At 36.7% G+C, this 15,057-nt stretch overlaps 1 protein-coding gene across 2 annotated transcripts in view; it reads left to right on the forward strand.

Annotated features, from left to right (window-relative positions):
- CLPTM1L (CLPTM1 like) overlaps positions 1-14,752 on the forward strand; it is a 29,912-nt gene extending 15,160 nt beyond the window's left edge. Inside the window, exons 9-17 of one of the 2 annotated variants that reach the window (XM_017813254.1) lie at positions 1,649-1,752; positions 3,185-3,250; positions 4,337-4,387; positions 5,020-5,102; positions 7,328-7,362; positions 7,657-7,712; positions 7,810-7,854; positions 10,951-11,066; positions 12,467-14,752. In XM_017813254.1, coding sequence (XP_017668743.1) covers positions 1,649-1,752; positions 3,185-3,250; positions 4,337-4,387; positions 5,020-5,102; positions 7,328-7,362; positions 7,657-7,712; positions 7,810-7,854; positions 10,951-11,066; positions 12,467-12,551 — 641 coding nt within the window. In that variant the 3' untranslated portion in view covers positions 12,552-14,752. The remainder of the gene's footprint in view (positions 1-1,648; positions 1,753-3,184; positions 3,251-4,336; positions 4,388-5,019; positions 5,103-7,327; positions 7,363-7,656; positions 7,713-7,809; positions 7,855-10,950; positions 11,067-12,466) is intronic. The other variant, XM_017813255.1, reaches the window with a different exon arrangement.
- The last annotated feature ends 305 nt before the right edge of the window (positions 14,753-15,057 follow it).

Below are 15,057 nucleotides of genomic sequence, written 5' to 3' on the forward strand. Positions count from 1 at the left end.
AAATGATGTGCATATGCTGTGTAATATATGCTGTGTGTTTTCAGTCTTAGCCTAAGTTGACGCTTTGTAGATTCACCAAGATAGCAAAATGAGATGGTTTTGTGTATGAAAAAAGATGGCTAACAGTCTATAGAGTTAGATGGTTCCAACTTCATTAGCTTCAGTATTAGTTGCTTTTAAGCACTCATGTCATTTCTGGGTTTGACTGTCTTGCAACTGAGAATTTAATATTAAGTCAATTACCGTATTTTCCTCACTGAAGGAACAGAAGAGTACTTTGAAAAAAGCATGAGGACCAGAAAAAGTTCTGTGGGTGGAGAGAGTGTGCTATCATGGGTAATGCTGCAAGTCCCAGGTTCCAAAGTATTTGGGGGTGGAAAGTGCTGTTGTGTAATGCTCTTGTTTGATTTGGGCTTTGATGTAAACAGGAGCAATAGAGACTCCTGGGACGTGGGGAGTGGGAGAGCATAGGAGGGTTGAATTGTCTTGTATATAGAAAAGATGAGGGAACATAGTTATCTGACATCCTGCCATGCCTTCCTAGAAATAGATGAAGGTTTTTCTAACAGATTTTTTCCATTTTTGATTATAAACCAAAACGATAAACCTGGAGTCACTTGACCTCTGAGACTATCCCTAATTCTAGCATGTTTACAGATGGATTAGGACATGTGAGGAATATCAATACCAGGGAAAAAAAGGCATTCTAAATTACAATAAATAGCAATATGTTTTTCCCATGTCTGTCATTTTTATTAGAGTGCATTTGGTTTTCTTTAAAGCAGTTATACTGCTGTTGGCGTGTGTATGCCACAAGGTTTGTAAAAATTCAAAATGGTCCATGGAATTCCAGAATTGTGTCAATTTTCAGTTTCAGAAGTCAGTAAAGTCAAATTGAAAAGAGCAACTAAGGGATTTTTACTGTTAAAGTATCGGTCTTCAGATATTGATAGTTCCATCCTCTCTTTAGCAGGCCTTAGTCACCTTTCTGCCTGTGCCTCCTTGTTACCCTAAGGGAGAAGTTTGACAGGCAGTTGGTGTGGAGTGGTACAGTGTAATTGTTGATGTCTGAGTGTGTTGTACCTATTTTTTCCTTTTTTCCCTGCTTGGGGGGATGGATATTCAATGTAAGAATTAGTTGGGAATCACTTACAAGCATCCAAGGTTTTGCAAAACCTGAAAAATAAACTTAAATATAAATAAGTAAATGAAATACATAAAATAGATCTATTTGACAGTATATAAAATGTATTACATAACATTTACAAACATTAATTTAGTTGTGTGAGTTTCAGAGACTGACATTACATTACCTCACAGCCTTTCAGCTTCCTGGAAACAAGAATCATGAATATAGTTCATAATAGTAGCAATACATTGCTGAATTGCTGCAGTACGGAAGTCTTCCTTAAATGTTCCAATTTTCTTTCATCTTTTGTGATAAGGCCTGCATAAAATGTTTTTGTTCCCTATTTGCCTGGAGTTCACTGTCTGTTTCTAGGGCTGCTAGATATATCAAGATGTATACAGGAGTTCATGCTTACACTGTGTAAGACAATATTACATTAAATAGGCCAGGAGTCTTCTGTCATCTCAGCTGTTCATTTAAATATTAATAAGCCTTTTGTTTTTTTTTTTTTCTGTCTAGTGCTTTGGCGGTGCTTTAGTACTGTGGTAATATTTCTTTTCCTTTTGGATGAACAAACAAGTTTATTAGTACTGATCCCAGCAGGCATTGGTGCACTGATTGAGGTGAGTTCTTAAAGCTTTAGAACCAAATACAAGTGTTTGCAGCAAAATCCACAGTTTATTGTAGAAAAAGAATGCTAAACTAGTTACTGGAAAATTCTGCTGTACCATGCTGTGTTTGCATCATTATTTAACTGGCTTTCAGTGGCAGAGGAGATTGTGTCCCTTGATCAAATAAATAAACTGGAAGTATCAGTTTTTTCTGAGATGGTCTAGATGATATTGTAGAAACCAAACATATAGCAATGCTGAGGTTCCTCCTATCACATCATCTGATAGGCATCACTCCTGGCCAGGCAAGTATAATCATGTCAATAAACCTTCACGGAAACATTGTCAAAGAGCAGGCTTTGTGCTGTCAAACAGTGTGCCCGAACTGAGGTGACTGGGGTAGGAGGAAAAGGGGGAGACTGCTGGTTGTGTTCATTATTCCAGAAGACCACATCCAGTCACTGGGTTGCAGGTACTGCTTAGAAGCCTGATTTATGTGTAATAAAGCACAAAGTCAGCAGTAATGGGAAGGTGAGATTTCTCTACCTAGCATTGCTTGTAGGTCTATTTACTTCTCAGCATTTAAAAATAAGTTCAAGACTCTTGTGGAATTTTTGACTACACATCTACTATAGTTGCAGATACTTCCTGTGGAAGGAAAACAGTTCAGAACTTCTAGTGATTAAATTGTTGAATGCAAAGTCAGAAAGTGATTCTCAAATTTCAGTTTGTTGTGTAATGAACAGTGGTGTCTTAAATAGTACCATTTCATTGACTGTAACCTTTTTTTCCTGTAAGTTGAGATTTTAAAGTCTGATGTATTTCTCTGTTTTAGGTTTTCTGTATCAGATTTTCTGGTGGTTTTGTTCCTATATATAGCAATTTAGTCTTATATTTCAAATGTTCTTTAGCTGTCTGAAATTTTAACTAAGTTTCAGGGATAAATATATATATATATGCCCTTATAAATATGCTCCTTCTTTTGTAGAGTATCTTATATTTTGATCCTTGGAGTCGAAATAATTTAAAAGAACCAACTAAATACGTCAGAAATTCATGAGTACCTGAGTAAATTTTCAGATGAACTAAACCTTTGCTTGCGTTAGGGTCAAACTCTAAATGCCTCAGGTGCATATTGGTGCTGAGAGTATCTAACCTCCACCTGAGCGCTGCAATCCAGATATCCTGGAAGGACTACATTATTTCATTTAAAGTTCATCATCTGGTACAGAGACATAATAGTCCAGGCTCACAATGTTCTACTTGTCTGATGACATGGCATTTGGTTTGTATAGACACAGGCAGAAGGCTGCAGTCAGGCTGCTTTATGCAATGGGTGCTTGAACTAGGTGCTCTGGAATCTTGATTCTAATTATCTGGATCCTGCATAAGACATTCCTTTGGATAACCTTTTACGTACATGTTTTGTTTTTGCTAATCACAGCTCTGGAAAGTGAAGAAAGCCTTGAAGATGACAATCAAGTGGCAAGGCTTGAGACCCAAATTTCAGGTATAGTAGACATTGCCCTGTTAATGATTATGCTCTTGAGTCATCCATCTTTTTTCACATTACTATACAACTTGGCTTTTAGTGAGATGAAGATTCAAAAAGAAAACCCATTGAAGTTTCCTGTGTACATCTGCTCTTTAGGAAGGGCTTAATCCAAAAGCAGGATGAGCATTTTCAAACTTATTACTTTCTTTGAGCTCTGTAGAGGAAGCAGCTATTTGTATTAATGGTGTGGGAATCTTCAGAACTTCTCTGTCAGTCCTGCTAAATTGAGGTGGGACCATGCTCCTGCCACTTTGTTGGAAAGACGCTCTTAACTGACATCATGGTTTGAAATATGAAAGTATCTTTTTCATGAAGCTGTAGGTGTAATTTCTCCATTGTGGAACTAATAGAAGATGTGACATGTTCTGGGAACAGCACACTCTGATGATTGTTCTGGGTAAAAATGAAGTCCTGCAACTGCAGAACATGCAGTTGGCAGCAGGGATTCAAATTAACGTTTTTTAATGTGAGTGTAATCTTTTGAAATTGCAATCTACTCTGAAAGTTTATCTTGTTGGTAGGAAAAACAGTTGTCTAATCTTCAGTGTTTACTTCACAACAAGTACTGGAATTTTGTGCTGCTTTAAGTCTGTGCCTTGAGCAACTGACAGCTCTTGTTGTTCCTTTGTCAGTATTCAAGGAACTGTGTTTAAGCAGTCATAGTTTCTGGACATGTGGAACTGACCTCTACGTGGTCATGGTTTTTTAATAAAGGCTTCCTATATCTGCCAAAATCTCAGCTCCTTCACTATGCTTTTTCTTTCTGAATTCTGCTGTCTTGACAACATTTTTCTAAGCAAAATAGTCCTGGAAGTTTGGTGTAAAATATGAAGGGAAAAATTAATCTTTTTGCCTACCTTGTAAGGCTGCACAGCACAGATGTATAACTCTCTTGCATAGAAGCTTATAAGAACTTTGAACTGTTACCTACTTAATGTCTAAGCAGATTAGTTTGCAGTTTAAATCTTGAGTTTAGGGAGTTGGACAGCAAGTGCTTTCCCCCCATGTTCTGACTTATTATGCTTTTTATATGTATTGCAGTTTGGTACATACAATGACTCTGAAAAGAAAACTGAGGAGTATGATGCCCAGGTAAGAGGGAATCATATGACTTCTATGAATTCTATATATGTGACCTACTGATTGACTTATTTTGCTCTTTTTTTGCTGTAAGTGCATTTTTCATGTTCTCATAGTTGTCAAGTGGATCATCGCTGTGTGGATGATCAGATAGTGAAGACTTATTCTGATAATTTATGGAAAGAAACAGCAAAAGAGTTCTTTCGTTAGCTGAATCTGGTTGAAACATTGTTCTGAGAAGTAGAATTGCAATTGACTACCAGAAGAGAGATCTGAAAGGGTTCATTCACAAATTCGAAAGTTGATATTTGTACTTGTTATTTATACTGAAGGATAGTTCACCTGCTTCCTGATTTCTGACAGGAATTGAGCATAAGTGGTAACATTGTTGCCAAGTAGGGAGCTACTCTTAGACCCTGATCTTTGCGCTGCCTGTTGGTGCCTATGGTCTAAGGGTTGTCTGAATTGGGCATTGGAATTTTCACTACCACCACTAGAACTGGAAGCATAGTGGAAATAATAGCAGACATTTGGGAATAGGAAAAAGATTTTGAGGAAAAAATTATGTTGCTGTCTTCTGGTTAATGCCACTAAAAATCTGTATATCAAATGTGAACTAACAAGCTATTTTCCTTGTCTATTAGGCTATGAAGTACTTGTCATATTTGCTCTATCCACTGTGTATTGGAGGTGCAGGTTATTCCTTGCTGAATGTCAAATACAAAAGGTACTATAACTCTATAAATGATCTTATATGGAATTGAAACATTTCACATTTTTTCTATATTAATGAATTGGAGATGATGGGTTATTTAATTCATAAGTCAGAAACTGAAAGCTTCCTTGTTCTGTAGTATCTAAAACTGAAGAGTCTGACTGGTTTTTTAACACCCTGTAAGGCTACAGACTGTTGTATTTCACAAGTAATCTGATATTATTGTAGGACAGAATTCAATACTTGCATCCATGAGTTAGCTGTAAGTCAGAAGAGGAGGAAGAAAGCTGCCATTGATGTTCAGAGGACCAATATGATGACAGGAGAGATGACATGAACTCAGTGGTTGAACTTGTCCATTAACAGAGAGAAGCAAAAACTGTCCCAAAATTATTTGCTCTGACCAAGAGGCTTGTCTGTTCCTAAACAAGATAGCTAGGATGGCAAGCAAGCAAAAGCATTTTTGAGAAATGCCTCTTTATTCCTTTAAATCTATGGATTTCCTGCAACATATTAATGCTTCAGCAAGAGCTGGAGACTCAATATTTCATGAACAGGTGAAATCCTTGTCCATTTTCACTCAAAATAGAGTGTGACCAAAGGAGGGAAATGAAGATGATGAAGGGCCTTGAGGGGAAGCCGCAGAAGGAGCAGCTGAGGTCACTTGGTCTGTTCAGCCTGGAAAAGAGGAGACTGAGGGGAGACCTCATTGCAGTCTTCAGCATCTTCATGAAGGGAAGAGGAGAGGCAGGCACTGATCTCTTCTCTGAGGTGACCAGTGACAGGACCTAAGGGAATAGGAAAAGGTTCTTCTTCACCCAGAGGGTGGTTGGGTGCTGGAACAGGCTCTTCAGGGAAGTGGTCACAACACCAAGCCTGACAGACTTCAAGAAGCATTTGGATGATACTCCCAGGCACATGGTGTGATTCTTGGGAATGGTCCTGTGCAGGGCCAGGAGTTGGCCTTGATGATCCTTGGGTCCCTTCCAACTCGGCATATTCTGCGATTCTGTGAAAATACCTGGTTTGTATTGGAGGGATGCAAGCAAGTGTGCAGCCGTGAGACTTTGTTGCAGAAAAAATCTGCAAACACAAGCATGGTGGTAGCCATGTAGACATATTCTTTATAGTCTTTAGGCCCAGAAGGGATGGGAACAAGCAAGCAGTAGCTAAAATAACATCAGGGAGAATTATTGTTGCTGCGTTCATGAGCCGTTGCACTTGTACTAGAAACTGGGACAGTTTCTGGGCTGTTAGAAAAGCAGTTTTTTCAAAGGACTTTTGTCTTAGTAATGAACTAGCAAATATGCAGCATTTAAAAATCCTCCTTTTCTCGCAAAATTCATGAATTCATTCAGTACTGGAAAATACTGTGTGCCAGGTGTTTTATGAGCTGCAGCTTAAGGAAGTGAAAACAATTCATATTGTAGAATTCTTACCATTGTTAAATCTGTAAGGAAATGTGACAGAACAAGTAATGTTGACAGTGGATTATCCTTTAATCTTGGAGGCATTTTTTATGCATTTTTAAATGCTTGTGGATTATTGAAGTGCTGCTACAACTGTATTGCTGCTATTAATGTATCACTAACACAGCAGTGCAAGTTTAATTTTAATTGACGCAACCTGAGCATCACATTTATTAGCTGTTTCTACAAACACTAGCAAAGGTATGGAACTCAAACACTGTCTGTATCACTACTGTTACTTTGCTAAGACTGTGCTCTGTTGAACATCTGGGAGGGTTATTAGATGTAAGGAAGGAAAAATGTAGATTCCTTGTGCTTACTTTTTTTTTTTCTAAAGTACCTACTATCATGGCTTGCACTGAATGATATTTGTTGTTTGAAATTTGATAAGTCCTTACAGTGCCATATTAAGTTTTTCTTTGGTATTTAGAATAGAGTGTTACATTTGCAAGCTTTAATATAATCAGGGTTCAGTGCACAGTATTATCTGATGTCAGTTTGGATACAGAAGTCTTAGAATGGTCTGAAAACTTATAAAAGCAGTTGATAAAGCTCTCCAGACATCTATGGACTGATAAGCAACTTTTGCTTAAACTACCTTCTCTGGAGCCCCTCCTAATCGAAAGAAGATGTGAGGTATTTAGTTCTTGTGTAAAGTAATTTGCAACATAGCTATTTCTTGGTGTAGTCAGCATACAGTCACGTAGAGGATGTGTTATAATTTTGGCTGAAGTGAAAAAATAACTGGACTGTCTTCTTTGTTTGTAGCTGGTACTCCTGGTTGATTAACAGTTTTGTCAATGGTGAGTCCCTTCTTCTGTTCTTTTTTCTATTCTTATTTCTTCAAATGGAGGCTAAGACCCAAAAGTGGAAAATTGAATGCTGTCAGTTGGATCAGTATAATACAGAGCAATAACTTGGCTGTAGGTTCCAAAATAATCACAGTGATTGAGAAAGGGAGAAGAGTAAATTCAAACAAAAGAATTAGATACATCTTCTCTCTTTAGAAAAAAATTACTTTAAATCGCTAATTGTGAAGGTATGTTGTGTGATGTACATCTGTGTGCATTTGTTTGTTTTCCATATTTTATCTTCAGGAGTGTATGCTTTTGGATTCCTGTTTATGCTACCCCAACTGTTTGTAAACTACAAGGTAAGATTGAAAAGTAATGTAAGTCTGCTTTTCTAGTCTCTTCTTTTATACTTCCAGACTTCCAAATTTATTACAAATTGATATTTTTTATTTCTAGATGAAATCTGTTGCACACTTGCCATGGAAGGCTTTCACATACAAAGTAAGTAAAGCTCTAGTTTGAAGTTTGGTGCAGTCATTTTGAAAATTATTTTCTGTAAGAAACATCTTAGTAATATGTAGCTTGACAGTACTTTTTTTGTTTAAGAACTAAACTTGTTTGCAACTCTCCTTAAAAAAAAATAAATTTTCGGTTTTCATAATGACTTCCGTATAATGAGAATACTTGCATCCTAGTTTTTATTATAATACTACTTTTTGTACTGTCACCTGTCTTGTATGGGTGCAGATGTTGGTCCTGTAGATAAATCAATCAGTCTCAATTTAATGCATCCTTTTAGGAAGAGAGAGATTATAGTGACAAGGAATAGTTCTCAAGAAACAGATAGGACTGCTAAGAGACCTTATTTTGGCAGGTTCCAGGAGCTACCAGAGACTGAAGTTATACACACTGTGCTGGTGTGGTAATTCTGAGCTCCTGGGCAATGGTGTGTGGTGGGTTGTTCCATGGGGGGGAATAGGGGCTGCACTGTGGTGTCCCCCCTGCCTAGTCTGCCCTAGTAGGAAATAATGCAGTGCTGCAACAAAGCTTAATATCAGACCTTGGAGAAGGAGAAGGTGAGTTTATTTCAAAACGAAATCAAATTACTAACCCTTTGATACGTGTATAACGGGTATACTTATGTGTCCTCGTGGTTTGTATTGTATTCAGACACCAAGATGAATATATCCAAGTATCCCAGTCAGGATTCCTTGTGCTGATATAGATAACAAGTGACACCCGTGTTGAGTTCGTATGTCTCCTACATTCTTCCTCAGTTGGCAACTATATGCTAGTTTTGTTCTTGTACCCCTAAAGAACATCAGTTCTTTAGTTTTGACTAGTTTTGACTCGTTTCCTACCGGTCTCAGACATTAGGATTTTTGTACTGTCCTTTTTTCCTGATTATTGTGTCCTGAGAAACCGTGGCTGGATGTGCTGGGATCATCGAGACCTAGATGCCATCAACTTGTGCCCTTTTTACTTCTGCTTCCATTCATAAATGCTTTCATTCTTCCTTTGTGTTGGTGTATTACAGTTCTACAGAACATCAGTACTTTAAAAGAAACAGTGTTAAAAAACACTGAAGAAATGGTGTCCAATTCTGAACAGATTATTTGGGACAAAAGAACTAAAATCTAAAAATTTAAAAAACCTTTCAAAGCTTTAGTATTTCTGTAAGCCTACAGCAATAGCCCAACTTTCTACTGTCTTAATGTTTTTAAGAAACTAGAGTACATCTAGGAAAACAGACTGAAATATAGCTGGTAGCAGAATAGCAACTAAGCAGTGTTTGATGTGGAAATAGAGTGAAAATTAACAATAAACATAGTGTTTAAGGCATGGACTAGGCAAATCAGCATGTTTCTTAAAAAAAGGAAGTAAAAGGTGTATTAGTGAAATAATTTCACAATTTCACTTCACCATCAAAAAATGGTAACTGAGCAGAGCCATTAGCAGTTAAACAGTGAAGGGAGGTTATTCAAGCAAGAAGCTTTGAAAGTAATACAACCTTGCTGAATAGCCTTTTCTTACAGAGCATTTAAGGTTCCTGTTTAGATGCCATAGACTGCCCAGAACAAAGGCTTGTACATATGGAGGAAGAAGTATATGGTGTTTTCAATTATGTTTAACTTCCTGGGCTTTGGAGAGAGTAACTTACTTTTTCTTAATGGATATTTAAAATTGCTTGCTCTCTCCTGCACTTCAGGTGGAAAGAAGAGTCTGAGGGCTCATCTGTGATTATTGTTTTAGAGAGCTTTGTTGGTTTTTTTCCTTAATTTGAACTCTGACTTTCCAGTTTCTGTAGGTTTTATGTTTATGCCCTTTATACATTTGTGAGAAGTACCTTCAAGTGAGGTATTCTCAAAAGAAAATTATCTAGTCTAAACACTATTAGATGGGCTGCCTTGATGCGTTCACTTGCAGTGGCTATGTGCCTGAAGGATAGAGCACTTAGCTTTTTCTTCCTTTTATCATTGTAGGATCACTCACTTAGGTATTGACTTGGAAAAACTGTCTCTTCCAACTTGCAAGGCCTGGTTTTTTTGTTCTATGACAAACCTCTGCACAGACTTGAGAAGTGCCATCCATATTCTTCAGTCACTCCAGATTAACGGATTTGTTCTGACCTGACAGAAAGAGCTCTCCTGTTGTAACTAATCAGAACTCTCCAACACTCCCATTTGCTGCTGATGTTTTGTTCTATCATATAAACATTAGTTCAGTTTGAAGAGTCCTTTTGTGCTTAGATACATCACTTCCCCCCTTCTTACGGTATGGATTAATGTACAGCTTGCTGATACTTAAAGGAGAAGCCATGTTAATGACTGAATTTGTTAACCCAACAGTGAATATTCTTTGCTGGATTTGTTTCCTGATGTTTTTTGTGAGTTGGAACTGTTTATTGCAACATATGAGTATTAGAGCCGGTGCACAGTTAAAAGTTGATTTCTGTAACCTCGCTGTAGGGTAGAGCCAGATCCAGAGGAGTTGCTCTTCTGTTTATTTACCTTTCATTATTGCTGCAGAAACAGAACCTATAGTATGCCTAGTTGAGTGAAAATGGTGCGGAACATTATCCCTCCCTTAGTCAAGACATGATTACTTCCAGAAAATCAATGAAAATATTTTAAAATCTCTCCAAGGCTATTAAGTTAATGTTCTTAGGAGCAATAAATTAACATGTTTTTCATTTCTACAGAAAATGAAAGTGAAGTGACATTTTGCAAATCTTAAGATATTTGAGTACTAAATGAACAAATGTGGTGGGGGTTTTCCAGTTTCTTTTTAAGATTTCACGGAAATTAGCCCCATGTTTTTCCCCTCCTATGACAATACTCTCATTTGCCTGAAACAGTCCTACTTCTTTTTACTTGTAATTATAACAGTGTGGTTTGTAGTAGACAGTATGGTCTTCGTTCAAAGAAAGCCATTTAAAGTTTGCATTAATTAGTTTTTCAGCGTAACTCTTAAGTGTTGCAATAAATATGGAAGTAGTCTGTGTTCCTACTGAAAAACAGGAAATCTGTAGCTTTGTGTGACTGATGACTTCCTTTCTTCACAGCCCACTGAAGTATGCTTTTCTTTTATTTGTAGGCATTCAACACCTTTATTGATGATATATTTGCTTTTATCATCACTATGCCAACATCTCATAGGCTGGCATGCTTTAGAGATGATGTTGTGTTCCTGGTGTATCTTTACCAAAGATGGTATGACTTTCTTTAATATTCATTGGAGTTTTTAGAAATGCTGTAGATGGTTGCAGTCTTATTGCTATAAAGGACTACAGTTTGGAGTAGACTTCAAGCAGAATTTTTATACTATAGTATAATATATAGCATGGTATGGTCTGAATAGTGGTAGTTGTGTATATGCCTAGTGAATGGAATGGTGAGCAGGGGATTCTGTAAAGAAGATCTTGAGATAAGAGGAACAAAAGCATTTTCCCATAAATGACAGTAATTGTGGACATGCTACAGAGTAGTCAAAAAGTTCCTCTTCTCATAGGACTCAGAAGTTTTGTCAGTTACCCTTTTTGCCTCCCAACAGATAGTTTCACATTTTTGAGTTGCCAAAAAACCAAAAAAACCCCAAAAACAAACAAATACCCCACAACTAAAGCCTGAGATATAAATACCTGGAGCAGAGGGAAGGAGAGAAATTCTTAAACCTGTATTCACAAACCCACTTATGAGTTCTGGGCTTCTAACCCTTGCTGAGTGGCCACATGTCTGCAGATGCTCAGTATCTGAGACATGCTTTCCAAGTTGCTCTGCAAGGCAGTAGCAAAAGGTGTCTTCTGGTGAGGGACTTCCCTGCTCTGCTTTTCTCTTTATCTAGTTTGCAAACACAAGTTATCTGGTTCTCTTGTAAGTTGAGTACCTAATGAGTTTCAGATTCTTTAGTAACTAAAATCAGATGGGGAAGAAGGCTATATGCAGTACTCATGAAATATTGTTCATATTGAAGCTACAGAAAGTGTTTTCTTGTTCCCAAGAATAAATACTTACATGTGGAGCAAACAAGAATTTTAAGACAAGTTCACATTGTACCAGGATATGTGGATGTGTACATCTAACCATCTAATCATTGATGTGGCACTTAGTGCCATGGTCTGGTAACCATGGTGGTAGTGGATCAAGAGTTGGACTTGATGATCTCCGAGGTCCTTTCCAACCCGACTGATTCTATGATTCTATGAATACTAAATGCAGTTTGGGGTTTATATAATCATATGTAAGTGTAGTAAAATAAGTCTCCTTCTGAGGTATTTTCATGGAAGTTAGGAGCTCAAATAGGGGCTGGACACTGGTTTCAAGTTTGAGAGGTACCCTGGATTGCTTGAGAAATACTCCAGCCAAGCTTTAGGGGAGCTAATACATCTCTTAAGAGGTCCTGTTACGAGACAAGTGGTTAAGTCATGTTGTGAAGAAGCTGATATGTCTGTAGCTAATCTTTAAAACTTTTGGGTTTTGCCACAAATGGGCAGAGAATATGAAACTGAGAATATGATGACAAATTCACTTTTAAAATTAACTATCATAGAGCTGTTTAATTCCTTCAGATAGCAGACTATAATGTAACTAATAATTTGTTTTTTTTCTGCCAGGCTTTATCCTGTGGATAAGAGCAGAGTAAATGAGTATGGAGAATCTTATGAAGAAAAGACAAAAAAAAAAGCTCATAGAGAATAACTAAGAACTGAAGAAGATTCTGACCCCTGGACTTTTACTTGCTTTGTGTATTATCTGGTCTTAAGGAAGGACAAACTTATTTAATAAGAGTATTTTTAAAGCTTATGACAAAACTACATGGACAATACATCTTCTATATTGCCAAAATCTAGTTTTGATATCCTCCTGTTTCAAGACCCTCTTTTGTCCTCACAAGGTTCAAAGTCTGCCAGATGTCATTATATAAACTTCCTGCATTTCAGCTTCTCTTCAGTAAAAGCTTAAGCATCCTGACCATGGTAATTAAGATCCAAATCTATGTTTTTAAGACTACTCATTAAGTGAAAGTGTGGTGTCCACACCACTAGGCTATGAAAAGTGAAAAAACGAGACAATGCATTAGAAAAGAACCAAGCATTATTGCCAAACTAGAGGCTGTCAAAAATAAAAGATATAATACTGGATTAATTACAAATAATTCTCATTTGATGATGGAGATAATGAAAATTCTAGAAATTGTGACTTCATAACTTAAAAAATACATTGTTGGAAATATATGATGAGACGGATGGACAGATGGGGTTGTTAACTTCGAATTCTGCCACATTCTTGGTCCACAACACAGCAGAGGGTTTTAGTTGTCTTAAACTGAATGAAATTGTGGAAAAAACTGTAACATGATTTCCTTTGGTAGGTATCCAAGTTTACATAAATCCTTCTGCATTGTTGACAAACCTGATTTCTTGCATGGCAGCTATTCACATAATGCAAATCATTGTTATGTGCTAAGAAAGTCTTGTAACACATCTTAAATTCTTCATAATTTGGTACCTCAGTGACCTACTAGGTCAATTCTGTCATGTTTCAAAGGGAATAATTCCTTGGTTTTTTTCTCCTCTCCCTACCTGCCCCATCCTGTTTATAAGATGAAACATTCCTCATTCAGGTGGAATAAATTCGCTTAAATACAATACAGGTTCAACAAACTACCCTAATACAGAGGAAAAAAACCCCATCGTGGTGAAGAACAGATATGCTTTTGCATATTCCATGGAAATGGAATTCATTAAGGGAAGTATTTGCTCTATTTCTTTCAAAGTGGTAAAATAATCGGGTTGAATTATTATACCAAAATAGAAACTTCACAGCTATCAGCTATATCTAGAAACCATGGTTCTAGATTTTAAAAAGCAAGTTTCTTAGTAACAGTAAGTGAAATACAGAGTGCATTCCTTTCAGCATCAAATAAAATGTAATTAAAACAATTCCAAAAGGCAGAATTCTCCTTTCCTATTCTAGTTTTGCTTTGGTCAGTATGTTTACAAACTAAGGCTAACGAGTCTTAGGTTTCTTCAATTGCATGCTGTTTGTGCAAAGCTGTTAAACCTGAATTGATGGAAAATATTCACTGAATAACCTTGAAGAACACAGGTCAACTCCTATGGTCTGTAACTGGTTAATGAAGTGGATTTTATCCAGTTCTGATACTGCAAAAGTCTGAACGTATAAATATTTGGGTCCCAAAAAAATTAGGAAATGTGTCTAATCTCTTTTGTCACGGGCAAAAGAAATGTCAGTATGTCTCTCCTATACTGAATTCCTCCTTACATGCTCCTGGCAATGGAAAGGAGTTTTGAAGTGAATATTTAGCTCTTGTTCATGTTAAAATCTCTTTATGCTGTTAATTGTAACTAAGGAGGACTGTTGATTTTAGCATCAAACACACATAAGTAAGTCTATGCAAAACTGGGGTTGCATTTGGTATATCTTGTACCTGTTTTGAATTTGTTTGGAATGAGCTATTTTCTTTTAAGCAAACTAATTTGTGGCTCCTATTTCATAATAAGTTAAATGTGTGTGAAAATTTTTCCTGATATAAAGAATGCATATAGCATGTTTCCCTTTTTTGCCATTTCAAAACAACCAAGTCACTGATTATTCTAGAGTAGCTTCTGAAAATCCAGAATACCATATTTGGATATTTCTGGTGTTTCCTCACTCATTTTTTTATGTAGCTGTTGAAAAATCACTCTTCCACCTTTACATACTGTGAGTTTATTGGTCCTCTGTCTTGCATTTCTGATGAAAATGACCTCATAATATCCTATACAATAGTCATAAAGCATATAAAATTAGAATATTTTAAGTCTTTAAATGAGCAAGACTTTCCCGTTCAAGTCATTGTTTATGCATTCCATTTCCAAATAAAAGACTTGTCATACGGGATAAAGAGTTACCTTTTGTTACTAGAAATAAATGTGATGGAAAAAGTATGTAAGTAGAATAACTTTGGAGATATTAAGTGTTTTAACCTTGTTGTGGAAATGGCATCAGCTTAAAAGTGTGATTAATGTGGAAGAAAAACATAAAATTTCATTGGAAGTATTGCAGCTCATGCTGGATTATCAGTATCTAGGACCTATTTAACTCTTTGAGAGTAACTTAAAAACTTCCTCACTTCTAATAGGATTTACTGTGATAGGCAACTAGGTGACCATCTCACTTCCTCATCTTCATTAAGCTTGTA

The sequence above is a fragment of the Lepidothrix coronata genome, unplaced genomic scaffold, assembly GCF_001604755.1.
Source record: "Lepidothrix coronata isolate B3197 unplaced genomic scaffold, Lepidothrix_coronata-1.0 Scaffold40, whole genome shotgun sequence".
NCBI lineage: Eukaryota > Metazoa > Chordata > Aves > Passeriformes > Pipridae > Lepidothrix > Lepidothrix coronata.